Source organism: Colobus angolensis, unplaced genomic scaffold (assembly GCF_000951035.1).
Source record: "Colobus angolensis palliatus isolate OR3802 unplaced genomic scaffold, Cang.pa_1.0 Scaffold157, whole genome shotgun sequence".
Lineage (NCBI taxonomy): Eukaryota > Metazoa > Chordata > Mammalia > Primates > Cercopithecidae > Colobus > Colobus angolensis.
Genome location: NW_012114677.1, coordinates 1,778,991 through 1,805,790, shown reverse-complemented (window position 1 = coordinate 1,805,790; position 26,800 = coordinate 1,778,991). Strand labels below are relative to the sequence as shown.

The 26,800-nt window shown below is 59.8% G+C and overlaps 1 protein-coding gene across 1 annotated transcript in view; it reads right to left on the bottom strand.

Moving 5' to 3' along the window:
* The window catches only part of CTBP1 (C-terminal binding protein 1), a 36,418-nt gene that overhangs the window by 7,884 nt on the left and 1,734 nt on the right, over nucleotides 1–26,800 (bottom strand). Inside the window, exons 2-4 of the mRNA XM_011936788.1 lie at nucleotides 17,513–17,667; nucleotides 8,872–9,016; nucleotides 5,782–5,988 (exon numbers count right to left, since the gene is read on the bottom strand). Of these exons, the coding sequence (XP_011792178.1) occupies nucleotides 5,782–5,988; nucleotides 8,872–9,016; nucleotides 17,513–17,667 (507 nt within the window). The remainder of the gene's footprint in view (nucleotides 1–5,781; nucleotides 5,989–8,871; nucleotides 9,017–17,512; nucleotides 17,668–26,800) is intronic.

The window sequence follows — 26,800 nt, the reverse complement described above, 5'->3', positions numbered from 1 at the left end:
AAAAAAAAAAAAAAAAGAACAGAGATAAGCTGAAATTAAGAGGATGAAAAAAGACATACCACATAAACACTGATCAAAAGAGCTGGGATGGCTACCTCAACATCAGACCAATTAATTAGACCACAAAAAGACCGAACGCAAATGTCCTACTTAATGGTGAAATATCAAAAACTTTTTCTCCCACATCAAGACAGTAATACTTGCAAGTCACTGCTACTGACGATTGTAGCTAATGCAAAAAGGCAAAAATAAAGAAATTAAAGAAATAAAAGGCACAGAGATCAGAAAGGAAAATGTAAAGCTGTGTTTATCTGCAGGTGACACAGCAGTGTGTGCAAGAGAAAATTCAAGAGAATCTGTTTTTGGCAGAGGCAGGTCTCATTATGCCATCCAGGCTGGTCTCTAACTCCTGGTGATCCTCCGGCCTCGGCCTCATAACTCACTACGGTAGCAGGCACAAGCCACTGCACCCGGCCTAATATGGAGATTTTAGAAGGCTGTGGGATATGAGGTTGGTTTACAAAACTCAAGTGTATTTCTACCCACTAATAACCAAACATCAAGAAACAATTAGGCTGGGCACAGTGGCTCATGCCTGTAATCCCAACACTTTGGGAGGCCAAGGCGGGTGGGTCACTTGAAGTCAGGAGTTCGAGCCTGGCCAACATGGCGAAACCCCGTCTCTACTAAAAATACAAAAATTAACCAGGTGTAGTGGCATGCGCCTGTAATCCCAGCTACTCAGGAGGCTGAGGTAGGAGAATCGTTTGAACTCAGGAAGCGGAGGTTGCAGTGAGCTGAAATCACACCACTGTACTCCAGCCTAGGCGACAGAGCAAGACTCCATCTCAAAAAGAAAAAAAAAGAAGGCAGAGATTGCAGTGTGCTGAAATCACGCCACTGTACTCCAGCCTGGGTGACACAGTGAGACTGTCTCAAAAAAACAAAACAACAACAACAAAACAACAGTTTGTAACAGCATTACAAATGCCAAATGCCTAACAATAAACTTAATGAACTACGTGGAAACCTTCTACTGATAACGATGAAACACTGTTAAGAAAAGTCAAAATAAATGGAGACATTGTATTTGTGTCCCGAAGATTCAATATTATTAGGAAGTCAGCGCTCCCAAAACTGATTTTAAGGACTCAACAAAATGAAAATTGACGAGCTGATTCCAGAATGGAAATGGGAACGCACAGCAGGACCTAAAACAGCCAAGACCCTTGTGAAGAACATGGTGGAAGCTCTCAAGGCTCACAACCGTGCAGACAGCGTAACACGGGAGAAAGGGAAGAAAAACAGGTCCACGGAACAGAAGAGTCCAGACAGACCCACTCACACGTGGCCAACTGCCTTTCTGCAGTGGAGCCACGCCAACGGGAAGGAGGGTGCCTCAGCGCATCGTGCCGCAGGGACCTGCCATCCCGGGAGAAGGCGGCCCAGCCTCACACCACGCATGAGTGGCAACCCAGAAGACCCTGGACCTAGAGGTAGAAGCTTCCAGAAGAAAACACAGAGAACCTGGATGACCCTGGGGTAAACAGAGATTCCTCAGGACACAAAAGGTATTCACCGAAAAAACGGGTGATACGCTGGGCTTCATAAAAACTGAAAAAGTGTTCTCGTCAGAGAGATGTCAAGAAAGTGAAAAGTCAAGCCACGGGCTGAGATATTGGTAAACATGTAAAAACAAACATTTTGAAATTATAAAAATATCCACAGTGCATGTCGATCTGACAAGAACCAGACGCAGACCACATGAGGGCTCCGTAACCAACATGGAAAAGACTGCCAGAGGTGCTCCCGGTGGCCAGGGGTACAAAGAGGTGCTCGACCCCCTCAGTTATCAGGAAACTGTAGGTTAAAATAAAAATATCACAAAATTCCTGCTGGAAGGGCTAGAATTACACAGACTCCAACACGGAGTGCTGGCAAGGATATGAGGCAGCCGGAGCGTGACGCCGTGCACCTGCCTGAAGAACAGCAACTCCTTCCACGTGAAACAACGTCCTGCTCTGGGACTCAGAAACTCCACTCCTAGGTACAAACCCAAGAGGCACGAGTCGTCTATGTGCACAAAAAAGACGGGCAGAAATGTGTTCACAGAAGTTTTGTTTGTGATATTGGCCAAAAGCTTAGAAAATGCATCACCAAGAGTCTGGAGAAGCGAATCGTGCTGTGTTCACATTATCAGAAACTGTGGGTCATGCGAAAACAGAGATGAGACCCGGAGGCATCACCCCGACGGACGGGAGGCCGACACAGAAGGCTGTGTGCCCGCGACCCCACCTCGGCAGAGCTGGGGAAGGCCCTCTGCTCTAGCAAGCGGGACCCAGGTCATCGCGGGGCCGCGGCGGGAGAACGGGGCCCGAGGGAGCTGTGTGCAGAAGCCTGCTCTCTTGACGTGCTGGCGGGTTCTTTGTACAATGTTTTCCTGTGTGCACCTAAGATAGTGCATTTTTTCAGAAGAAAGGGAGGAAGGGAAGGAGGGAGGAAAGAAAAAAACAAGGAGACGTAAGTCACAAGCACCAGAGCCTCGTAGAGCAGAAGCGGCCACCCCCTCGTCTGCACGGAGTGGCAGCAACACCGTGAACCACACACTGCCCAGGGCTTCCACGTTCCTGTAGTCACCACACGCGTGGATTCCACGCTAAGAACAACCCGGACACAGGGTGTGCCCAGCAGAGGGCAGATCAGGACAGGCACACCCCGGAGAGCCTGAGTGGCTGGTGCCCAGCACGGGCCCCGCCCAGAGCATGAGACTCTCCCAGAGGGTGGGGATGGGGTTCAGGGACAAGGGCGAGGGGCAGGGGGGCGCAGGTGCCAGGTGGGCAGCCAGGCCGGGGTAGGGGTCCCTGTCCACGAGGTAGAGGCTGCAGCGTCAGGGGACTTGTGTCCCTAAGGACAGAACTTCTCTCCTCAGCTCCCCAGGCCGAGGGAGCTTTGACCTGGCCTGGGTCACCACGAGTTCACCACAGGCAGAGGGGCCGCGCCCGGAGCAAGGGAAGCAGCCTAGCCGCTCCAGGGATGCCTGCCTGAGCGTCCACAGGACGACCTGGGCCACTGCAGGGGAGAACGCCCATGGCAGACCCCCACAGCCTGCCAGGTCCACCCTGCACTCCCCAGGATGCCAGGGGCCACCCGCACTCCTCAGGCCAGGCCTTGGGGGGCACCTTGGTAGGTGGGGTCCTCGAGGAAGGGGGTGGCCACAGCCCTGCCCTCTGAGGGCATCCTGACCTGGGAGCTCCAACCCCCACTCAGCACAGGGCCCTGGGAGGAGCCGGCTGGGCCCAGTTCCACACTCAGCCTGGGCAGGCGCCACCCTCAGGCCTCAGAGTGGCCACGGGAAGGGTGTGGGGCCTTCAGGGCTGGAACCACAGACCCCAACCCCAGGAGAGACAGGTTACAGGACTCTGGAGACAACACCCCCACCTGCTCTTACCAGGGGAACTACAGCATCCCTGGCCACACAGAGACACAGCCCACAACCCCCCACATCCCACAGTCCCTCATACACCCCAGGTGAGGTGTCAGACCTGTGGCTGCGGGACAGGCGGCGCCCTGCAGACAAGGCACACATGAGGCCCCTCCCGCCCTGTGGGCTTGCTCTGGAGACAGCTGAGGCACTGCCCCTGCACAAGGCCGGTGGACAGCCCATGGAGCTGAAGGTCCACAGAGCCCCGAGTCTCTGGCCCCTTCTGACCTCTGCCCCGACCTGGGCTTCCTACCCACCCTCCCTCCTTCCCTCCTTCAACAAACCACACACGGACCATGGCCCTGAGGTGGGAGGGGCCGCCCAGGCCTCAGAAGGGCAGAGGTATGAGGAATGGGTACCTCGGGGCTCCGGGATCCTCACAGGTTCCAGCCAGCCCCGGGGTGCTGGTGGGGGCAGCAGCAAGGCCGTGAGAGATGCGTCCAGGAGGAAACAAGCACGTGTTCCCCGTGCATCCGTGAGCCAACCTCTCCCACTAACCCAGGTGTGTCCGCCTCACCGAGACCACCCGAGACATCGGACTCCCCAAACGCTGCCGGGACAAGGACAGCGGTCGGCAGGAGGGGGCTGCCTGGATGTTTGGGAAGTGGGGGGCCGGCCGGTCAACGGGATCCCCGGCACAGCAAGGTCCTCGCATCCCCACGGGGCCTCCTGGGGAATGGCGCAGGCAGCTCCTAGAACCCACGATCTGGGGAGACAAGCACCTGGGCCAAGGTGTCCGGGGGGTCTTCAGAAAAGGGACACCACCCCCCACCCACCCTCTCTAAGAACTCTCTCCGGGAGCACCTTCCCACTTCCCACCTCACACCTGGGCCCCGCCCAGAGGCGCCCCCGTGACCTCAGGGCTTGGCCTCTCCCAGCTCCACTCTCTCAAGACACGGCTCTACTCTAGGATCACACACATGTGCGCGCGCGCACACACACACACACACACACACACACACACGCTTGCTGCTCTGAGCTCAACCTGGGCCTGGCTGTGTGGGGCCTGCTCACTGCTGCGTGCCGGACCCAAGACGGTGCTGGGCCGAGGACAGGCGGCTGCAGAGCGAGTGGGCAAATGAAGAGCAAGGGGTCGTGGACGGGCAAACCACTCCCCGGGTCAGGGCCGGCTGCTGGTGACAGCGGAGGAAGCCCGCGGTCTGAACCCCGGCCCCAGCGGGACCCATGCAGCCAGCTCCAGAGGCCTCAAGGGGTGAGCGCGTGCTAGACCGTGGTTGATGTGTGTGCCCACACGTATGCCCGTGTCTATCTGCCCATGTGCCCATGACATCAGTGTGTGTCCACGCGGTATCATGTGTATGCTGTGATATCCATGTGATGCCATGTGTGCCGTGTGATATCTGTGTCCTGTGACATCTGCATGTCCCCGTGTGGCCCACGTGTGTGCTGTGACGTCCACATGTGATGTCTGTTGGAGTCCACGTGTGTGTGACATCCATGTGATGTCTGTGCAGGCCTGTGTGAGACCCATGTGTGTGCTGTGTGAGGCTGTGGGTGCTATGACATCCGTGTTATCTGCGTGTGCCCGTGTAAGGCCCACGTGTGTGTTGTCATGTCCATGTGTGATGTCTGAGGCCCACACGTGTGCTGTGGCATGTGGGACATCAGTGCAGGCCTGTGTGAGGCCCACGTGTGTGCTGTGACGTCCGTGCATGATGTCTGTGCGTGCAGTGATGTCTGTGTGAGGCCCACGTGTGCTGTGGTGTTGTATGTGGTATCTGTACAGGCCGTGTGTGCTGTGACATCTGTGCAGGCCGGTGTGAGACCCATGTGTGTATTGTGATATCTGTGTGAGGCTGTGTGTGCTGTGACATCCGTGTATTACGTGTGTGTGCCCGAGGTCCATGTGTGTGCTGTGACGTTCATGCGTCATGTGTGTGCCCATGCGGTCATGTGTCCTGTGGCATGTGTGCCATCCCTGCAGGCCTGTACGTGTGCTGTGACGTCCGTGTGTGATGTCAGTGTGTGCCGTGACATCTGTGTGAGGCCCACACGTGTGCTGTGGTGTTGTGATATCCGTGCAGGCCAGTGTGAGACCCATGTGTGTGCCGTGACGTCTGTGTGAGGCTGTATGTGCTGTGACGTCCGCGTACGTAGGGCACACAGCCTGGGATTCCTGGGCCCTGGTGCCTGTGCTGCGCGCACTCAGTCCTGTCCTGTCCTGGGTTGGGACCGACACCCGCAGCCCCACCCCACCTTGGGCCTCTCCTGGGCACGGCTGAAGAGCAGCGGTGCCCGACACAGGGAAGGGCACAGGCACAGAGCTGTGGCTGACGCACCGAGTCCGATGATGCCCAAGGTCTCCCCACGGATCCTGGCGGCGCCGGACGCCACCTCGCGGATCTGCTCGACGCTCTGGACTCGCGTGCCCTCCCGCAACGCCTGGTGCAGCCAGGTGGCCCGCCGGTACAGGTTCAGGATGTGGCACAGCGTCGAGTCGGCCGTCTCCTCCACAGACGCGGCAGGCACGTTGCAGACGGCAATGCCTGTAGGGACAAGGACACGGCGGTCACCCCCAGGCCAGGCCCAGCCTCCGGGAGGACACCAGGGCCACTGTGGCTGGAGCAGGTTTGAAGCTTCCCGAGGAAGAAGCCAAAGGCCATGTCCCCAAGGTCACCCTGGGAGGCCACAAAATGAACGCACATCTCCCAGGCTTGCGGGCAACAGAGCACCTGGCCCGGCGCCTGTGCCCTGTGGCTGGAGCCCCACCTCCACTTTAGGTTCACGCGGCAGCACACGTATGGTAACTGCTCGGTGTGTGGTGAGGCCGGGGCGTTAGAAGCTGCCCTGACCCCTCCCAACTCAGCACTGGGAGCCCAGGCAGAGACAAGCACATGTCTCCCCGCGTCACCTCGCTGCCCTGATTCCTCCAGGGGGTTCCTGCTGGGAGGCTGCGGCCAGGTCAGAATCTGGGTGCTGGCCCCACCTGCACACCCCTACATGGACATCCGCACATGTCCTCAGGCCTCCCCCAGGCCAAGCTAGGCCCCCGCAGCCCCCTCCGCCCTCCATGCCCTCCATGCCCTCCACCCCGCAGTCAATAACACTGAAGCTGGAGCCATTCCTGGAAAGCAAATCCATCCCATTTCTCCCCAGCAGTCAGGCACACCCATGTGTAACCCCTACTGCCCGCTCCCAGCCTTGTCCCAGAGGCAGGCCCTTCCCCGGCCAGGGCCCCTCCCTGAGCCTATTTATCCTCATCCCTGGTCTGTCCCTGGCCAGCGCCTCCCCTGCACGGCACTTCCCACCCCATTCAGATGATTGGACTCCTGCGTCCGACTGGCGGTCCAGCTGGCTGTCCATCTCTCTGGGGAGGAGGAAGGGGCAGGAGGCCAGGACAGGGCTGCATTCATATGCCCAGAGGCTGGACAAGACCATGTGGTTCTGCAAGGGGTTCCGAGGGTTGGGAGGGGGCCTGACATGGGCCAGCGCGGGCAGGCGCTGCACAAGGCCAAGGGTGGGGTCCCGCATAGCCCCCAGACACAACTCACTTGGACATGAAAATGTTAAACAAGGGAGAGTGAGGGAGAGCCAAGCCAAGCACCACACGAGATTGGAAGAAAGGCCTCCTGACTGGGGCATCGGAGTGTGGGCCAGATCCCAGGGCTGCCCCAGACTGTCCCTGGCTGAAGAATAGAGCCCGGGCCTGGGAAACTCCACGGGCAACGGAAATGGTAAACAGCGGGGGTCACTCAGAAAGCGCCAGGCCTGCAACCGACACCGCACAGCTGGGCCCGCGCCCGACACCGCAGCCAGCCTTTCCCAGGATGCCGCCACAGAGACAAAGGCGGGAGGGGGCTGGCACATGGCTTTGGCCCATGGGCACCGGCGGAAGCAGCTGAAGCCGGTGCAGGAGGAGACCCCCGAATGGAGGTGTGGCTTCTGACACCACCTGCGTCTCCTGCAGGAACACAGACGGTTCCGATTTTGTAATGCTGTATCCTAGGAAAAGGGAAGCAAAACCGTGAGGCGCTGGCCAACCACGGGCAAGGACAGGGTACGACCTTGCCTGTTACCAGCATCAAGAGGAGGAGAAAAAACAGACGGAGGCCGGGCGCGGTGGCTCAAGCCTGTAATCCCAGCACTTTGGGAGGCCGAGACGGGCGGATCATGAGGTCAGGAGATCGAGACCATCCTGGCTAACACGGTGAAACCCCGTCTCTACTAAAAACTACAAAAAACTAGCCGGGCGAGGTGGCCGGCACCTGTAGTCCCAGCTACTCGGGAGGCTGAGGCAGGAAAATGGTGTGAACCTGGGAGGTGGAGCTTGCAGTGAGCTGAGATCTGGTTACTGCACTCCAGCCTGGGCAACAGAGCGAGACTTGTCTCAAAAAAAAAAAAAAAAAACCAATAACAACAACAACAAAAAAACAGACGACGGAGCCTGGCAGAAAACAGAAAGTGCGCTCCACTCAGGACAGCCGAGCGCCGCCCTGAGTCTGTTCTAGTGAGTGTCTGTGCCCGGGTGCAGACACGTGGGCACGTTCCGTGTGCGTGTGTAGGTGCGTGGGTACGGACGTGCGTGTTCTGTGAGTGTTCCATGTGCTGAGTACGTGAGCACAGGTACAGACGTGTCTGCGTGTTCTGTGTGCGTGTTCTGTGCGCTGAGTGCACATGCACGGGCGCAGACGTGTGTGACCTCTGAGTGTTCCATGTGCTGAGTGTACGTGAACAGGTGCAGATGCATATGCGTGTTCTGTGTGCTGAGTGCACGTGCACGGGTGCAGATGTGTGTGCATGTTCCGTGTGCTGACTGCATGTGCATGGGTGCAGATGTGTGTGCATGTTCCGTGTGCTGAGTGCACGTGCATGGGTGTAGATGAGTCTGCGTGTTCTGTGTGCTGAGTGCACGTGCACGGGTGCAGATGTGTGCGTGTTCCGTTTGCTGCGTGTCCATGTTCCGTGTGCTGAATGCATGCGCATGGGTGCAGATGTGTGTGTTCTGTGTGTGTGTTCCATGTGCTGAGTGCATGTGTACTGGGTTGCGACACACCCCGCTGTTCCCGCTGTGTCTTGGGACAGAGACCTATAAGCCCTATTACAGCCACGCTCTGACGCACCTGCCCCTCAACCCCAGGGCCCCGGTACCCAAGCAAAGGGCACCAGCTAGACATGCATGCAGTCTTGTGTGAAGCGGCAGCTGGATTTCCTACTGCCCAAAAGAGAGGAAGTGCCCTGAGGTGAGGCTCTGTGAGGAACAGAATGGCTGCGGCCCCACGCTGGCCCTAGATGGGACTGCACGCCACCGCCAGTCACACCAGGCGATGTGCAACGGGGTCCTCGTTGTGGCAGTGAAGCCTCCATGGATGAAGCAAGACGGGACAGAGCTCGCATGAATGGGCACAGGAGAGAATTCGGAGCCAGCCTACCTAAATCCCCGGCCGACTTGATGTCAATGTTGTCAAAACCACTGCCGATCCGGACGATGATGCGGAGGGCTTTGAACTTCTCCAGGTCCTCCCTGGTGAGTGTGATGGTGTGGTACATCAGGGCCCCCACGGCCTCATTCAGGACCTACAGCGAGGAGAAAACACACGGGCTGAGCCCCGCGCCTGCAGAGCCTCAAGCCTGGCCTTCGGGGGTGGGGCTGAGCCTGGCTGGGAAATTAGCCTGTGGCCCTCAGGCTCTGTTCCCCAAGCACCAGCCTGGACACTGGGGGGAGGCCACGTGAATACCTCCCCACCATGCGCTACCCCTCAACCCCTGCCCAGGCATCCCAAGTCCCAGCAATTCCCGCCGCAGCCTCCTCAGCCACGTGTAGGCTGCAGGCTGGCACTGGTCAGAGTCACCTGCTTCCCACTGTGGTGGCTGAGATGTTTCCTTTTGCGTGTGTGCCCCACCTTGAGACTCTGCCCGGCCTTGTGGAAGAAATGGGGTCGCACTAGGCAAGGACACAGGAGGGGGGTGCAGCCACACCCAGAAAGGATGCTGAGCAGGTGCGGCTGGGTGGGGGCGGCCGGGGCACCTGAGACCTGCAGGCCCAGGGGTGCAGGTAGAAAGTGGTAAGTCCCCGGGGCACACAAGCACGTGGGCAGGGGCCACCCAGCCACAAGGACACAACCACAGGAGCACACACTGCCCCCGTGTCGCCTGAGAACACGCCCAGAAATGCTGCCCACAGCGGGCACAGCATGGCTGGCAAGGCTTGGGTTTGAGCTATGTTCATAACAGTCATGCTTGTGATTTCAGTTTCCATGACAAATTCTAGACCGGAACGAATTCCGACAAACGCGGACCTGGCACACAGCACAGCAGCCCAACCCTGGCGCCTCCACTCAGCCAGCACCAGGTGTTGCTGTGGTCACAGCCAACCCCACCCTACCAAGGGCTCCCAGTTACCCCCAGTCCAGGGAGGGCGGGGCAGCGTGGGTGCAGAGGCACATAGGTGGAGAAAGTACCCTAGGCAGAAGAACCACGCACGGCACTGGAAACAGGGTGGGGGTGTGTGTGCACCACCTGTGCATCTACCCACACCCGAAAACACCCATGCACACACGTGCATCCCACACTTGTGCATGACAACGCCCACCCGTGGGTACAGAGAGGCTCTATGCAAACGGCCATGGCTGAGGACACCAGGACGCGCAGGCCTCATCCACATAGGCACGTCTGAGTCCCGGGAGACACCACTGAGCCTCCCATGAGGACGTGACTCCCACCCACCACCTGCCAGCGGGGCCCCAGGTACTCGTGACCGACCAACACCACAGGCTCAGCACAGAGATTGCCGGGGCCTAGGCGGCCTCTTTCCCTCCCTTCCTGCCGTGCATGGAGCCTGCCGATCCTGGGCGGGAGTGCCTGGGTTGCTGGACCACAGGGTGTCCTGTGGGAGCTGACCCTGCCCAGGCCCTGGTGTTGGGCAGGCACACATGGGCGGGATGAGGGCAGCCCCCAGGAAGATGCTCACCACCCAGCTGCAACCCCTTCTCCTCCAGTGCCCAGACCTCCAGCTCGGCCAGAACAGATGGTTCCCTTTGAGGTTGGCACAGCCTCCCTTCCCTCCTGCCCACTGTAGGGGACCCAGAGAATAGGACCATGGGGGACCACGCAGACCAGGGCCATGGCAGAGGCTGGGCAGCAGGGCAGGGGAGCCCCGGGTTGGCCTGGGCATTCTCCAGGACGACAGGAAAGTTGGAGCAGCTCGGCTGCAAGAGGCAGGGAGGCATCTGCCCAGATCACAGAGGAATGGGTGTAGCACTCATCAGTTCACGGACAGGGCTGATGGCTGCCCCAGGCCTCCTGGGAAGGCTTTGAGCTGCCTATGTGCAGACCCCTGGTGCACCAGACACGGTGTGGACGGGGTGACCCCTGGTGCACCACACCTGACCAGATGTAGTGTGGACTGGGTGAGGCCACGAGGAGGACAGCACGGGCAGAGGCCAGCAGTGGGTGACTGGTGCACGGCCATGGGTAGAGGTGAGCGATGCAGCCAGAAAGACCCCTGTGCTGTGTGGATTGGAGATGGCCGCCCACACACCCAGGAGGTACCTTGGGCAGCTTGGCAAAGCAGCTGCAGCTAAGAGGGAGTCGCTTGCAGGTGAAGCTTCATCGGCACCCACTGCGGGCAGGAGGGGCTGTGCATGCGAGTGGCGGGCAGAGGCACAGAGGGAGAGGGGCCATGGGGTAAGGGACAGGCCTGGCGCCAGACATGAGCCCGGGGGGCCGGCCTGGACAGCTGGACATGCAGGGGCTGCTCCCACGGGGTGCGCAGAGGCTCGGCATGGACAGGCTGGACAGACCCACACCACACAGGCCTGTGTGTACGCAGGCAACAGCTTGCTTTCACCCTGAGCAACGGCCATGGGCTTTGAAAAGTCGATTCTGAACTGCGGCACGTCCCCTCCCGCACGTTCAGATCAGACAGCGATCGATTCACGTGAATATGAAGAATATTCATGTGCGGCCTTAAGGTTGCTTCCCGCGCTAGCTCTTCCGCGATGAACGTTTTTTTATCTCATCGAGATAAGTTCCGAGAAGACGAAACGTGCGCCGGCCGAGGGCCTCCTTCGGGCTCTGGGCACGCTCAACCAGCTGCAGAGGCTGAAGACCCAGCTGAGCTGTGAAGCGCAAGCTGCCTCCCTGACGAGGCTTTACTCACTTGCCTGGGCACGTTTCTTAATACACTTTTTTCAGGACTTTGCCCTTTTCCTTACTGAATATATTTTTAACAACGTATTAGGTGAATGCGTTCTCCCTACAGGAATCTGAACACGGCTCGGAGACCCCATGCCCCGACCGCAGCCACGTACCAGGTTGGCCTGTGCTCAGCTGCAGGGCCAGAGCCGCTAGTGTGTACGCTTTACACGTGGTGGCCACGTCATCCACAGGTCCACAGGCCAGGATGCCACAGCGGCTCGCCAGCCTCGGGGTCTACCTTCCTGTCCCCCTCGTGGCTGCCACGTGGCTGCTCCACCCCGCCTATTGCCTCGGTCTCCCACGGAAGAAGTCTGCAGGAGGTGGGTACAGCCAGGTGTGCTCCTTTAGATCAAGACCCAGCAGCCTCCCAGAAGCCACCCCCAGCCAATACCCACTGGTGTGTCCCCTTCACCGCCAGGGGCTCAGCCCCCCTCTGCTCAGTGCCCTCAACTCCAGTGCTCAGAGTAGGCCTGGGGAAAGCCGGGTGCCCAGGAAGCCTGGCTGTCACCGGGCTGGAAACAGACTCCAGGACACCAGGAGGCTGCTGGTGGCAGCCAGCTCTTGGGGGTCAGGAAGGGGCCTGCCAGGCCCAACTCCTGCCATGCAGTTCCGCCACCTGCTTCTCCTGTGCTCGGGACTCAATGACATCGCACTTACCTTTCCAGACCTCGTGCACAGGTGTGGCTTACTCTGAAATTGCTGCTCACATCAGGTCACCATCAGGGCAGATGCTTCTCTACGACACGCAGCCACATGCAGGCCCAGGGTAGGGCTGGGCCGAAGACCGCAGGTTTCAGATTTCCAGAGAAACTGCCAAAGCACCATTGAGACTGGCATGGCCGTTTCTATTCCATATGAAGGGACAGGCTCAGGCTCCCTCAACATGGCTGGGGCAGGGCTCAGTGCGGGCCAGGCCAGTGGTTACCGGCGGTGACTGCTGCACCCATGAGAACCCGGGAGGGGCACCCCGGTTCTCATACATCGCTCTGTCCGTACCCAAACGCCACTGCCCTCATCCATTTTCTGCTTGGATTTTTCTGTTTCCTACTGATTGGGAGGAGTCTCTGAATACACAGACTTTTATATTTATTTATATTACAAACAGGATCTCGCCGGACTACAGTGGTGTAATCATGACTCGCTGCAGACTTGACCTCCTAGGCTGAGGCGATCCTCCGGCCTAGGCCTCTGGATACACTAGGATTACAGGCACGGCCCCTGCACCAGAGATTCACCCGTAGGCTGGCACACAAATTGAAATTACCCAACCCCTATCTCTCACCTGTTTTTATTTTTAAAATTTGTTTTACTACATCTTCCTTTTTTTCCTTTGTTTTTTTTAGACGGAGTCTCGCTCTGTTGCCCAGGCTGGAGTGCGGTGGCACAATCTTGGCTCAGTGCAACCTCTGCCTCTTGGATTCAAGAGATTCTCCTGCCTCAGCCTCCTGAGTATTTGGGACTATAGGCATGCACCACCATGCATGGCTAATTCTTATATTTTCAGTAGAGACAGGGATTCACCATGTTGCCCAGGCTGGTCTCGAACTCCTGACCTCAAGTGATCCGCCCACCTCAGCCTCCTAAAGTGCTGGGATTATAGGCATGAGCTGCTGCACCTGGCCTTGCAATGTTGTTATTTCTAATTGCCATTTAATCAAAGTGACCTTTTCCTCTGTAGTATCACATTTTCTACAAGAAGAGTTGTATTTTCTGTATTGTCATAACCACAGGGAGTAAACACATTCTCTTGCAAACGTTCCTCTAACTGCTCTTCATTCAAACACGTGGCCGCTTCTGTGGGCAGTGAGCATCTGCGGTTGGGGGAGCTGCTGCCATTCCTGAATGGCTACCCCAGGGGCCCGAGAATTCACCAACTTCCCAGTTCTCCCCAGTTCTCAGCCCACACACCTGGAAAGCCGCTGCCCAAGTCCTTGAGTCCTGCTGGGCGCGGCCGCCTCTGGTCCTCTGTCCTGCCCGCTCTTGGTGGTACCAACACTGCCCAACCGGATCTTCTAGACCTGAGAGTGCGTCCTGGGGTCTGGACATGCACTGCGGGGGCCGCACTGCACCCAAGGCTCAGCTGGGCACTGGGCAGTCTGCCTGGAAACAGGCGCCAGTACACGGCAATGGGGATCTGTCCTCTTACTCCTAGAAGCGACTGTGACCCGGTATTAAGGTCGGAGCCCACGGCAGCCTCTGTGCCGGCTGCCAGCAAGAGACCAAGGGGCTTGCCTGTACTCCATCACCATGACAACGCCAGCCTGTGTGTTTTTCCCGGTCACCATGACAACACCAGCCTGTGTGTTTTTCCCGGATTTCTGTCACTTCGATTCCTGCACAGCCCCAGCACCTCTGTCCGGCGGGGCTTTCTGGCGGCCTCCCTACCCCCAAGGCCAGGAGATGCTTGTCTTGCAGGAGTGTGACTGTCCAGCTGGCTGCAGGTCGTTGCGGACCACTGCGTCCTGTGCGCTCCCGGAGCTGCCCTGCCACTCCAGGTCCTGCTGCCCACACCGGACGCAGCCTCCGGGCTCCAGGGCTTCCTTTTTCTTGCTCAGCAGTTTGATCAGATGTGCAGTGCTGGGCTGAGAACCCTTCTCCTGTGGCAATTCCAAAGCGGGCGGGTGGGGACTGTGCTGAGTCTTGTGTCCTGGTGGGTGACATCCCCCACCCATGGTATCAGCAAAATCCGAACCCTGAACCTTAACAGCAGGGCGCCTCCCAGGCCCCGACATTCTTTCTGTTCTTCCTACGACCGCACTGATGGCATCACGTTCTCTCCCTCCACGACACTCAGACAGCAGCGACATCCAAACAGCTATGCGGGAAGTTTCTGCCCAAGGAGGCACAAATTCCTGACTAACAGTGACACACGAAGCAGGCGCTCAGTTTCCTCCCACGCCAAAGCCTGCAGACAGGTGGCCCGCGGCCCTCTCCACAGCCACGAGGGTCCCTGCCTCCTGTGTTGTTGCTCCACTGTTCCCAACACGGCTCCACTCACGGTCCAAGGTGGCTACCCAGGCTCCGCCCATCACAGCTGGCTTCCGGCCAGCAGGGACAGGGAAGGGACGGCAGGGAGAGGCCCTGCTCCCCTCTGTGCTGGAGTTCAGTCCTTTGGCCACCCCTAGTGGCAAGAAAGCATGGGCAGTCGGGTCCTCCTGCAGGACCACACACTGTGAAACAGGGACTTGGCATCCAGGCAGCCCCCTGAGATTCCACACGGAGCCCCGGAAGGCTGCGGCTTCTCTTCCCATCTCTGGCTTCTGCAATTTCCCTGTGTCTTCAAACTTCCTGTTTTTGTTAGATTTTTCACTCATGTTTTTAATTTCAAGCTCTCCTAGTTCCTGGGGGCTCCTTTCTGTGGCGCCTGCTCTCCTTCTGGTTAGGGGCTGCTTCAGACCCCTCCGGGATGCCAGGACCGTTCCCAACACTCATCTCTTCCAAGAATCCAGCTGCGTCCCGTGGGGTGGTTTTCTGTGTGTTTACCTTGTCCTTTCCCTGCCCTGGGCTGTGCAGTCTGGGTGGGGAGCAGGAAGTCTGTCTCATGCCAGGGCCCACGCCGGCCCCACCCCACCACTGATTTGCATTTTATATGAACCTAGCGAGGCAGTTTGGGATTGCTGCAATTCTAGAAAAACATCTGTTTTGCCTTAGGTTTCCAATTCGTTGGCAAAACTTGTTTCAGTGTTGTTTACAATATTGAAAGTGTTCTAGGAGCCTCTTTTTCATTCCTACGCGTATATCTTTAATACACACACAGTTTCCCAATGAGAAAACTGTACCTAACCAAGGGCACTGTCAAAACCGAGCTGGTGCCACACAACTCCCTCAGGTGTGCACCATGGGCAGTTCACCCACAGCCCCTCGCACGCGTGTGGACACGCCCATGTGATGTACCTACACGCTGATTCCGGACACTGGCCCGCCGGCAGATCCCCCACCTGCACCGTGGGCAACCGTTTCCGTCACGCTTACCCCGTCACGTGGGGATGAAGAGATGACACAGCGTGCACCCCTCGACACCAGCCTCTTCACTCACCATCGCGCTGCCCAGATCACCCAGGGTGTGGCAGGGACCCAGAGTTCATGCCTGTTGCTGAGGAGGACACGGGGGAGGTGGCCAGCGTTCGCCCGGCCACTCACTCGCTGAAGGGCAGCCCGGGGATGTCCTTCTGGTTTGGGCTATGGTGAGTTAAGCTGCCAGGGAGCATGACGTGCAGGTCTGTGTGTGGACACGCATTCCGAGTCTCCGGGATAAAGGAGTGTGGCCGCTGGGCGTGTGGATGCAGCACGTTCCGAGTCTCTGGGATAAAGGAGTGTGGCCCAGCGCTGGGCTGCATTACAAGCACACATCTAACCCCGTGAGAAACCGTGAAGAATCTTCCAGAGCGAATGCCCCGGCAGAGCTCCCGGCAGACCACGCACATTTTTAACATCAGGTTGTCTTCTGTCCGTTTAGGAAATGCTTTTGCTGTCATCAGCACTTCCAGCCCCTTCCCTCTCTTGTTCTGAAGTTTCTGTGAGGGAGACCCTTCCTCATCTCGCCCTCTCCCGCGTTCCCTCCTTCCCTCCTGTCCACTGCTGCCCAGCCCGCTGGTAAACCCACCCCTCAGTTCCCCCGTTCAGCTTCAGCATTTCTCAGATTCACATCTCATGTTCTCCCGATGCTGCTACGCCCCGTTTCGGGGTCATCAGCTCTTCGTCGGTGTCTGGCCCGGCCTCCCAGGGACTGTGCTGGGGTGACTGGCCTGTGGGCAGCATGGGGAGCTCCTATGGGCCGGCACCGCTTCCCTGGCTGGTGGGTTTTGTGCATCTCCTTGACTGCCTGGTTACCTCTGCTTGTGTCTGACGGACCCCGCGCCAGACGACAATTTCTAGAAATGACCTGAGGCCTGGGCTGACGCCGTCTTCCTCTAAAGGGGCCGTCCCATTTCCTTCTGCACCTGGGGTCAGCAGTGCAAGGTCCCTGAAAATCCAGATTCAAGGTTTCCCAGACGTCAGCAGGCTGGGTGCCGACCATGTGGAGAGTCAGAATCCAGGTCACCCTCACTCCAGGTGTCACCTTTTGGGCCATGGATATCCCGGGAGGGTCCCACACCCAGCAAAGCCAAATTCAGCCTCTCAGCCACTTCTTCCAGAACAGCCAACACCCCAGGCCAGAGTTGGCAAGGCTCGCCCGTTCCTGCAGGCTCCGGGCCTCTCCACGTTGCAGCCTGGGCCTGGCCCTATCCCGTGAGCTCCTGCGGGCCCAGCTTCTTCATCTGTCTTCAGGAAAAAGCTGCTCTGAATCACGGATCTCTGGCTACGAAGAGCCGGACCCACCCAGCCCTCATCACGGAGGAGCCTGTGGAGCTCCTGAGCAAACATGAATCAGGAAAGCTGCCCAAAGGCTGCCCACTGCTGGACCACAGCCGGGTCGTGGGCAGTGCCGAGACGGCTGTGCAACTGGGGCGGGGGGAAGCACCTCACTCCACCCCCGCCACAAAAGGACCTGCTTCCTGCGAAAAAACTGAAAATGGATCAAGAAGCCACAGGGCAAACCCGGCGTCCACTTCCCAGTGGGGCTCACGGCAAACCCCGTGTCCACCTCCCGATGGGGCTCAGGGCAAACCCCGTGTCCACTCCCCGATGGAGCTCAGGGCAAACCCCGTGTCCACCTCCCGATGGAGCTCAGGGCAAACCCCGTGTCCACCTCCCGATGGAGCGCAGGAGAAACCCCGTGTCCACCGCCCGATGGCATGGGGCGACTGGGACAGAGGCTGCTCCTGCCCCAGTGGCACATAGACCCACTTCGGCCTGGGCTTGCTGTGCTCTCATCCCTCCCCACTCCCCTCCAGCATGTGGTTCTTCCAGCCCCACGCCAGCACGTGGTGGTACCTTCTCGTGGATCTCCTGCGTGGACTGTGCGTCGCAGAAGGCCACAGTGGCCACGTCCTTCAGGATGGGCATCTCCACTGTGCAGTCCCGGCCGTCCAGCAGCGCCACCAGGGGCCGCGGGTGCAGCGGCCCGTTCATGATTGGAGGTCGGACGCCTGCAAGACAGAGGCAAGTGCTCAGCTTCGCACCACTGAGGCCCTGCGGCCACAGCCCACTCCACGCCACCCACCGTGCACGGGCCAACGCGGGCTGACCCCCGCGGGTTTTCTATCCTGTATGTTTTGCTATTTGTAAGTAAATTAAAAATCCACGGGAAAGACAGACTCATGTGTGCCTCAGCTCGCCAACTCGAGTGGACACAGACTGCAGACACCCACCACCATCCTCCTTGGGCGCAGGGCCTCCGAGACCCTCCCAGACCCTCCAAGACCCCGAGACCCTCCCAGACCCTCCAAGGCCCCTCCGAGACCCCGAGACCCTCCCAGACTCTCTGAGATCCTCCCAGACCCTCTGCGACCTTCCCAGGCCCTCTGAGACCCTCTGAGGCACTTCAAGACCCTCCGAGACCCCCCAAGGAACCTCCAGACCCTCCCAGGCCCTCCAAGACCCTCCCAGACCCTCTGAGATCCACCAAGACACCTCCAGACCCTCCAAGACCCTCCCAGACCCTCCGAGACCCCAGGGCAGCTCCGTGAGGCAGGGGGACAGGAGAGACCCAGGACACTGGAGAACACAGATGGCAGCACGGGCCTTTGGGAACACGGTTGTCCCTTTCCTGCCTGGGCTACCGCGTGGCTGCCCGGAATCCCTGACGGGGTCACCAATGTTTCATGTGGGACGCCCCCCACGCTCTGCCTGGCATCACTTCCATTTATAGATTTGAAGGGAAAGGAAACAGAGCCAGGGAAGAAAAGGGTTAAAACCTATTAAAGTCCACTCTGTGCCCCTGACCTTCCCAGAACGAGATGATTAAAGATCATTAACACCCATTCCTTTTGTGTACGACACAACTAAGCTTCATTGAGGCCAAGTGGAGAATAAGGGCTCTGAGGCATCACAGAAGCATGGCAGCTTCCAGGTACCGCCCAACGGCCCCGTGCTGGGCAGGGAGCACCAGGCAGGGCCACCGTCAGGCCCATGGCAGCTGGGCAGAAGCAGAGCTGGGGCCAGGGCCCAGCCGGTCCACCCCTAAAGACCAGCCCCAGGAGACCAAGCAGCCTCCAGAACTGTTGGGCCAGGAGGAGGGGAGGTGCAGGACAGAACCAAGAAACAGTGACCCAGGAGGCTCCCCAGTGGCCGCGGCCATAAGCACGCTCAGCCCAGTCTCCCACCCCATCCACCTGCTGGTGAGTAGAGGCCACCGAGCTGCCAGTATCCAGGAAGCAGGGAAGTGCCTCCTGGAACCTACGGCAGAGAAAAGAAACGGCCTGGTGGACAGCCCACGGATGCAGTGGGCCTGCAGCATGTGCCTGTAGGGGACGGGGCATGGGTCTCCACTGACCACCCCAAAGCCAAGGGCTCCCAGTACGGCTGGGCCCATAACCCTCCCTCAAGGTCCTCGCGCCCCAGCGTCCTCGGAGGAGCCACTGGCCGTTCCGCCCACTTGCCTTCAAGACAGGAAAGGCACCAGGACCTGCCCAGATCCCGAGCATGGGTCTGCACGGTCAAAACTGTGTCCTGGTTCACCTTTCCTTCATTCCCTCCGGACTGCAGCTGCCCACGAGCACCACAGGCAGCCGCCCAGTGACACTGTACGTGGCCTCCCTCTGCACACGGCCTCCCTCCCCACTGTGCGTGGTGATTACTTCTCATGAGAGAAAAGGTTTATGTTGCTGTTTCTGAGTAAGTGGACAGACACCTGCTCTCAGCGTCCTTGGATTTCACTTCTGACAAGTAAGGCGTGGACACGCAGGACCATTGCAGACCACTTGGCTGCGTCGGAATTGCCTGGGGGGACTCCTGTGTGCTGGAGGAGTGGGAGCCGGGTCCCTCATCAGAACGGCCTGGGGGGACTCCCGGGTGCTGGGTGAGTGGGAACCGGGTCCCTCGTTGGAACTGCCTGTGGGGACTCCCGGGTGCTGGGTGAGTGGGAACTGTGTCCCCTGGTGGAACCACCTGTGGGGACTCCCGGGTGCTGGGTGAGTGGGAACTGTGTCCCCTGGTGGAACCACCTGTGGGGACTCCCGGGTGCTGGGTGCATGGGACCCGGGCTCCTTAGCGGAACGGTGGGGAGGGAAGAGCAGGTGGAGACACGAGGCCCCATCAGGTTCAGGCACCCAAGGCGCCTCCTCACATCACCCACGAGCTGCCCCGGACCACCGTGCCAGGGTTCCCCTGGACAGCCCCCCACGCGGGCTTGGGGACATACTCAGGAGGCTTCACATTCACACGGCCTGTGCTGAAGCAGGCTTTACGGCAACCCCCCAGCCCAAGGCTGTTTCTAGCTGCACGCACTTCCGGGCCAGAGAACACAGATCAACCACGAGGAACAGCTCCACAGGGGCCGCAGCCCTGCTCTTGGGCAGCCGGGTGGACACCTGAGATTTCCAGGGTTCCATGTGGGGCTCTGCCCTCCTGCTGGCGGCCTCCACGTGGAGGCCCTCCGTGCCTCTCGGACACTATCCGACAGAAACAGACAGCAGACGCCACGGACAGGCCTGACCCGCTGTGCTCTGCCGCCAGGTGTGCAGGAAGGCCTCCCTCGAGGGACGCCCGTCCTCGCCCGGAGCACGCTTGGGGCCAGGCGGCAGCAGTCAGGCCCGACGCCGGCACAGCCCAGGGCCCTCGAGGTGATCCGAGGCAGTACCTCCTCCACACGGTCGCAAAGAGACCGGTTGGCTCCACCTGCCGCCGAAGCCAGGAACTCCTACCAACCTGACATCTCTTAATATGGCCTCAGCTTCCACGACCATGAATTCGACTTTTCAAAGCTTTTTATCTTCAGGATCCCCGGGCAGAACCGCGTCCTGTCTCGGAGCCTCATCCCACGTCCTTAATTGTCTCGAGCCAAAGCGCTCAGGCTTCTGATCCACGGCAATCACTGAAGCCTGCGTCGGGGTCAAAGTCTTACTAAAAATCAAACACAAGAGACACATTAAAATGCCATCAAAGATCCGACCAGAACTCACAGACTCCAGGGAACGCCTCAGAAGTGGACCTCACTGCATCTGCCACACCCGGGGCTGCTGTCTGGGACCTACCTGGACTCGGGAGCCTGCTGCCAGCCAGGGGCCCCGGCTCCTGCCGCACACACGAGGGGCGCTCACCCCGAGCTCACAGTGCCAGGCCCAAGGCCGGGCCCCAGTGGCCCCTAGACTGACTCCTGGGAACAGCCCCCCACAGGCTCTAGCCATACCCAGATGTCCCCAGTGTCCAAAAACCAAGGGGCGGAGGGCACAGGGTGTGTGCTGTGGGCAGGGAAACTGTGGAAGGGCTCTGCCTCCTGTTCTGGAAGCTTCTATCTCATGTCACCGATTCCCAGGCCTCTGTGACCAGGCAAGGACGTGGAACTTCCCAGGAGCCCCCGGGAGAGGAGCTGCTGGCTTTCCAGCATCCGGCCTGGTACTGCCTGCCCTGGGCCACACCGGCTCCACCTCTGACCCTTGGTGCATCCCAGTGACATTCCCTCGATTCTCCCAAAAGCACGGCTCAGCTCTTCCTGCCCGCTACGACCAGGGCCTGGCGGGAAGCTGAGGGCATGAACCCTGATGGCTGAATGCACAAGGGCAGGGGTGCACAGGCCCTGAGGGGGCCAAGCCTTCCAGGAACGCAGCCCTGCAAGGTAGAGGGTGTTGGGAGTGCACACGAACGCCCAGCCCTCGGGAGGGTGTCACTGAGCCACCCACACCTGACCCCTGCTCTGGCATGAAGACATAGCACAGGGGCTGACCCCAACGTGCAGCTGACATCAGGCTAACCAGGACAGGAGCCAGCCACCACCAGCCCAGCAGCGTGGCAGGCATGGGCAGAGACGACTGTCTGCCAGGCCAGGAGGGGCCACTCAGCCAAGCCTAAGACCCTGGTGGCGCGCTATAAGGCCGCCCCTGCCAGAGGCCTCGCAGACAAATCTCCGCCCCTCAATTCCCTCTGCAGGATTCAAGCACACAGGCCGATTGCCTCCAGCTTCCAGACACACCATCATAGGGGCTGAGGTGTAGCCCCACGCACACAGCTCCCATCCAGGGTCCCCAACACCACTCCTCACGGCAGGTGCTGTATGGGGCTCCCGATGGAGGGCCCAAGAGCAACACTGTGCAGTGGGACCCCACTGCCTGCGTCTGGGCCCCCCTGACCTGCGCTGCAGCCTCTTGCCCTGAAGGCCGGATCCCCCCGTGGCACCTGGATCCTCCATAAAAACAGAAACTAAAAGGACAGGAGAAAACCATCTGAATGTCACACTTCACCCACAAACCAGCCTGGCCAGGGGGCAAAGCACCATGCCACCCATGCCCCGTCAAACTCATCAACACCAGCCAGTACTCATCGATACTGCCCACAGCAGCACGGCGTCGGCCGCTGCCCATGGAGGCTCCTCCACACCCATCAATACCACTCAATGCTTATCAATACTGGCCAGTACGTACCCACACCTGTGTCTCTGAGGAGGAAGCAGATGTGGGAAGGCCACCCTGGTCCTCCTGAAAGGACTCTGCAGTGAGGAGGCCATGAGCTCCCGAGCCGAGGAACCTGCGGCAGGACTCCTGTGGCCCTGCACTCCCTGGGGTGGCCCTGCCAGGGCCCCATGCCACAGGGACCTCCTGCGGCTCCTTGTTCCAAGGCTGCCCCAGTTCAGGACAGACACCTGAGGCCCAGCACCTGGCTCTCCTCCAGGGGCCTCTGTCTCAGAAACAGCCCTGGGGCAGGTCTGCCCACCATCTGCACCATGCTGGGGCCACAGTGCACCCACAAAGCAGCCCCCTGCTGGGCCACACCTGCCCCACTGACAGCCAGCGTCTGAGTCCTGGAACCCCCACCCAGGGTGACGCCGGAGGCCCTGGGCACCTCACGCCAGGGGGCTGACCTCCTACGGCCTTCCTGGCTGGCCGGTCAGGGTCAAGGGCTCCAGCTCTGTACCTCCCCCACACGCTCCGAGGTGAAGGCACTCGGCTCCCAGCGGGGCCTGCGCTGTCCAAACCCAGGACCCACACTGCTTTTCCTCATCAAAAACTCACAGCCGCACATGGCTCTCAGCACAGCAACACAAGGACAGTCTCCAGGTTCTCACCCTGCAGACGCTTAACCTTACGTTATAAGAAAGCACTCAACAGACCCACGAGGGAATTGAGTGCAGTGCACGTGGGAAGCTTGTGCTAGCTTCCTATTTTCCTATAAAGCTAAGACTGTTCTAAAATAAAAATTCATTTAAAGAAAATTGGGGTGAGGTGAGGGCAGCAGCCCCCAGGTTCTCTGGAGCCATCAAGTCCTGGGGTGGGGGCTGCACGGTGGCGGCCTGATGACCCCAGAGCCTCTTGGCCACATGTCAACACCCTATCTCTGGACACACATCACCAGCTGCTTGCTGGGTCCTCCCTCCTGTTGGCCATGCCTGCCCACTCGGCCCTGAACCACGTGTGTGCTGGGCATCGGTCCATTCTGGAGAGGGACCAGGGTTGCCCTGGCACATTGGGGGTCACCACGGGCTGGGACCTGGCCCCCCGCCAGACAGCCACAGTGGGTCTCTGGGCACTGGGGTTCCCAGGAAGTCCCAGGGGACCCCAAGATGCGCCAGGACCAAGTGGCTGCTCCCGTTCCTTCCCCAGCCTCAGCACCTGGTCCCCATCCCCGCTTGCTCAGACCCAGGCTCGGCAGCCACCAACCCTCCACGTCCCTCCACCGGCCAGCCCTGCTGGGCCAACCGGTCTGCTCCCCTCCCTCACAGCCTCTACCAGGACACTGTGTCCCAAAAGCCCCCCCTCACCAACCCCATCTTCTTCCCCCTCTCCACAGCAGCCCCTAAAGCCGCTGCTCAGGAAGGAGCTCCCCAACCACCAGAAGCGCACCCTCAGGCTGGGCGGTCTCACCGGCCCTCACCCAGCCCTGTCCCCGTAAGCCCTGATTACTCCAGGCTCGAGTGGCCATCTCATGACAAAGCTGTCCTGCCATAAGTCCCCAGCACAGCCATCTGGGCGTTGGTGAGATGCCCCCTTTGGCTGTCCAGGCCTGGAGGCCCCTGTGCTGCCCAGCCAGGAGCTGACATGAACGAAGGCTGTGCACAGCCTGACCTGGAGCCTTCCGGTCCTGAGAGACAGCCGCCTGCCACCAGAGGGAACTGAGCCCCTGCCCTTCAACGGCAGAGAAGGCAGGGCCCCAAGAGGGACTACACAGCAGCGTGGAGCCACTGGGCTGAGAGCATGGGGCCACCAGAACCTCCCTCAGACACTGCCTGTCACCCACAGGCTGATACTGCTCCTTTGACGACAGCGCCCCAGACAGACACCGCCCAAGTCATCCATGAGCCGTTACAGCACCTCTGACGGCAGCATCCCCAGGAGCCAGGGAGCCACGGTACTCCACAAGGCCTGCGGGGCTGTAGCACAGCTCAGAGGACACAGCGTAGGGGCTGCGATCAAAGGCACGGATTTGCCGGCAAGATTCCTCTCCAGGTCATCCGTGGAGCCGTACGTATCCCCGTGTATTCAGGGAGCAGAAGCACATGCACATGCCCTGTTTGAGCTCCCGGACCCCCAGAACACCACCTTCCCGGCTCCTACCACGCGTGGGGTATCAAGGCTACACCCTTCCTCTCCCTCTCAACAGGACATTCTACACACGACACCACTTGAGAGGCAGCCTCGGACACCTCTGAGGCTCACGCCAGCCATGCAGACAGGACAGCCCAGCAGCCCTCACACCACAGATGGGCGGCAGGTCAGGGTGACACGGGTGGGCAGGGTGACACGGGTGGCGGGGCAGGGTGGCATGGGTGGGCAGGGTGGCATGGGCCACACCAGGCCTGAGGAGTTGCTGGCGGTGCCAGGGGAGGGTCAGAAGGGGCCTGGTCCCAACGCCACCCACACCTCTCTCAGGGCCGTAGCCCCAACTCCTCCCCATCCAAACCAACTGGGCTTCCCTCAGGGCCATCCTCACTCTCCTTCAACGCCCATAAGAACTGGCACTGCCTGGGGCCACCCAGAGAGACAACTCAAGGTTAATGTTTGGCTTGACAAAAGGCCACCCAAGCAATTTCTGACTTTACAGGAAAAAAGTGAACGTCTCCTCGTGGGAGATACCACATGGAGTGTGTGGCTGGATGAGCTTCTGGAAGGGACGGTCAGTGACGCAGGTGGCATCTTGTGGGTTACCCTGACCCAGTGTGGGGGAGAGTAGTGGGCCCTGACCACTGCAGCCGACAATGGAGGACCTGGGGGGCAGACACTCCCAGCACAGAGCTCTTACCCACAGCGACCAAAATCCGGCGACCACCAGAGGACCCCGTACTCTGACCAGCACTCCCTCGGGCAATGCAGTTCAACCACAGAACCCGGAGGACACCACCTGCTGCCTCCACCACCTCCTGGCCACCCCTGGGCCCTGAGCCAGGCCTGCACCGTCAGCACCACCCAGACGGAGCCCTCTCCAGACCTGAGTGGAGCAGAAAACATGAAGTCCTTCTAGAAGGAGAGTCACCTGGGTAAACACCTCACAGGGCACATGCCTTTGACTTGGGCACTGCATGGGGAGTGCCAGGGCACAGCCGGGCACAGAGCACTGCCTGAAGGGTTCTCAGCAACACTAGTGGTACCAGCCGAACGCCTCTTGGCTCAGAGATGCCACCATCAGCTCAGACCAGGTCACACTCTGGGGGCACTGGCTACAGGAAGTTGAAAGGGCTAGTTACAGGCAGAGGAGAAAAACGGCCAGGCTGGTGGGGAGCCAAGTGTGGCTGAACAGCCACCTCTGAGCCCCAAAGGAAGAGACTGGGCCTCTAGAGCCTGGGGCCCATTTCCTGGAGAGCATGACTACTTCTGTCCAGGGTTCCTCTAGAAAAAGTTTATTAACAGAGTGACTGTCAACAGTGGCTGTCTGCTGGATGATGGAACCTTACACTACAAATGTCCAAAGAGTGGGGGGCTCCCAGCCCTTGGAGGAGGCAGACAGGACCAGCCAGCACCTCCAATCCCCCCAGGACGTGGCTGGGGTCGGTTCTGCGCCAAGTCCACAGGACTGGGCCAAGGCTCATCCCACTCAGCAGACGGACAGGACCAGCCCACAGTCCTGTGCACCCCAGGCTAAACCTCCCCTCCCCCACTGCCATGTTCTCAGGTTAATGACAAGTGTGTAGACGGGAAGATTCTACTCACTGACATTCCCAACCACATGTCCACCTCTCAGAACTAACAGCTGCCCTGGTCAAGGCTAACAGGACGAAGTGCATGTTGCGGACATGGCAGACACCTCAAAAATGGCCAGGCAGGCGGACGAGGCAGGCCGGGCAGTGAGCAGATGCAGCCCCCACTGCACGTCCCTCCCAGAGCTCTGCAGAAGACGCCAGCATGGAAGCAGGTGCTCAAAGATGGGCGACAGCATCACAGAGGGCAAAACGCGTCTGCAGAGCTGACAGTGCCAACCAGGAGCCAAACCCAGACCCCAGAGGGAGGTGGCCAGGCCTGGGCAGGTAGGGGAGACCTGGTGCTGAGGCCCAGGGCAGAGCCACGCCCTACAAGTTCCAGGACACAGAACGAGGGACCCCCAAACCGCAGCTGTCATCCTCAGCTGCAACGGCAAATAGTTACCCCACGGTGCTGCCTCAACCCTGCCCCAAGCCGCAGACGAGTACACAGACGCGCACAGGCCACGCGCTAGCAGCTCAGCGAGGACGCCCGCGGCGCGGGCCCAGCCACCAGCGCCGTTTTCTTCCCCAGGGACGTGTGCTCCCTGCCGAGCTCCTACAGAAACGCTGGAGAGGACTTGGGGGGTGATGCTCGGGCTCCACGGAGCACCCTGCGCATCCGCCGCCTCGGCCCTGGCTCCGGGCCCTCTAGCCCCAACTCTCAGGGTTTCACCTCCCCACTCAGGGCACCGGAAAGGGCGCGACCGCCTTCCCTTTTCCCCACTGGAAAGGAATTCTGTCCCGGCAATCGCGGAGACTACAGCAAAAGGGCTCTGGCCCCGGCCGGGCTTCTGGACACCGGCGCCCTTGGAGGCCGCCAGAGAACGCTCCAGCCTTGGCCCGGGGATCAGGCGCGCGGGCTCTGCCTTTGCAACAGGGTCGAGGGAGAGAGACGCTCCGCGGAGCGGCCCGGGCCGGCCCAGGACGCGGGCGCTACAAGATGGCGATGGCCGTGAGCC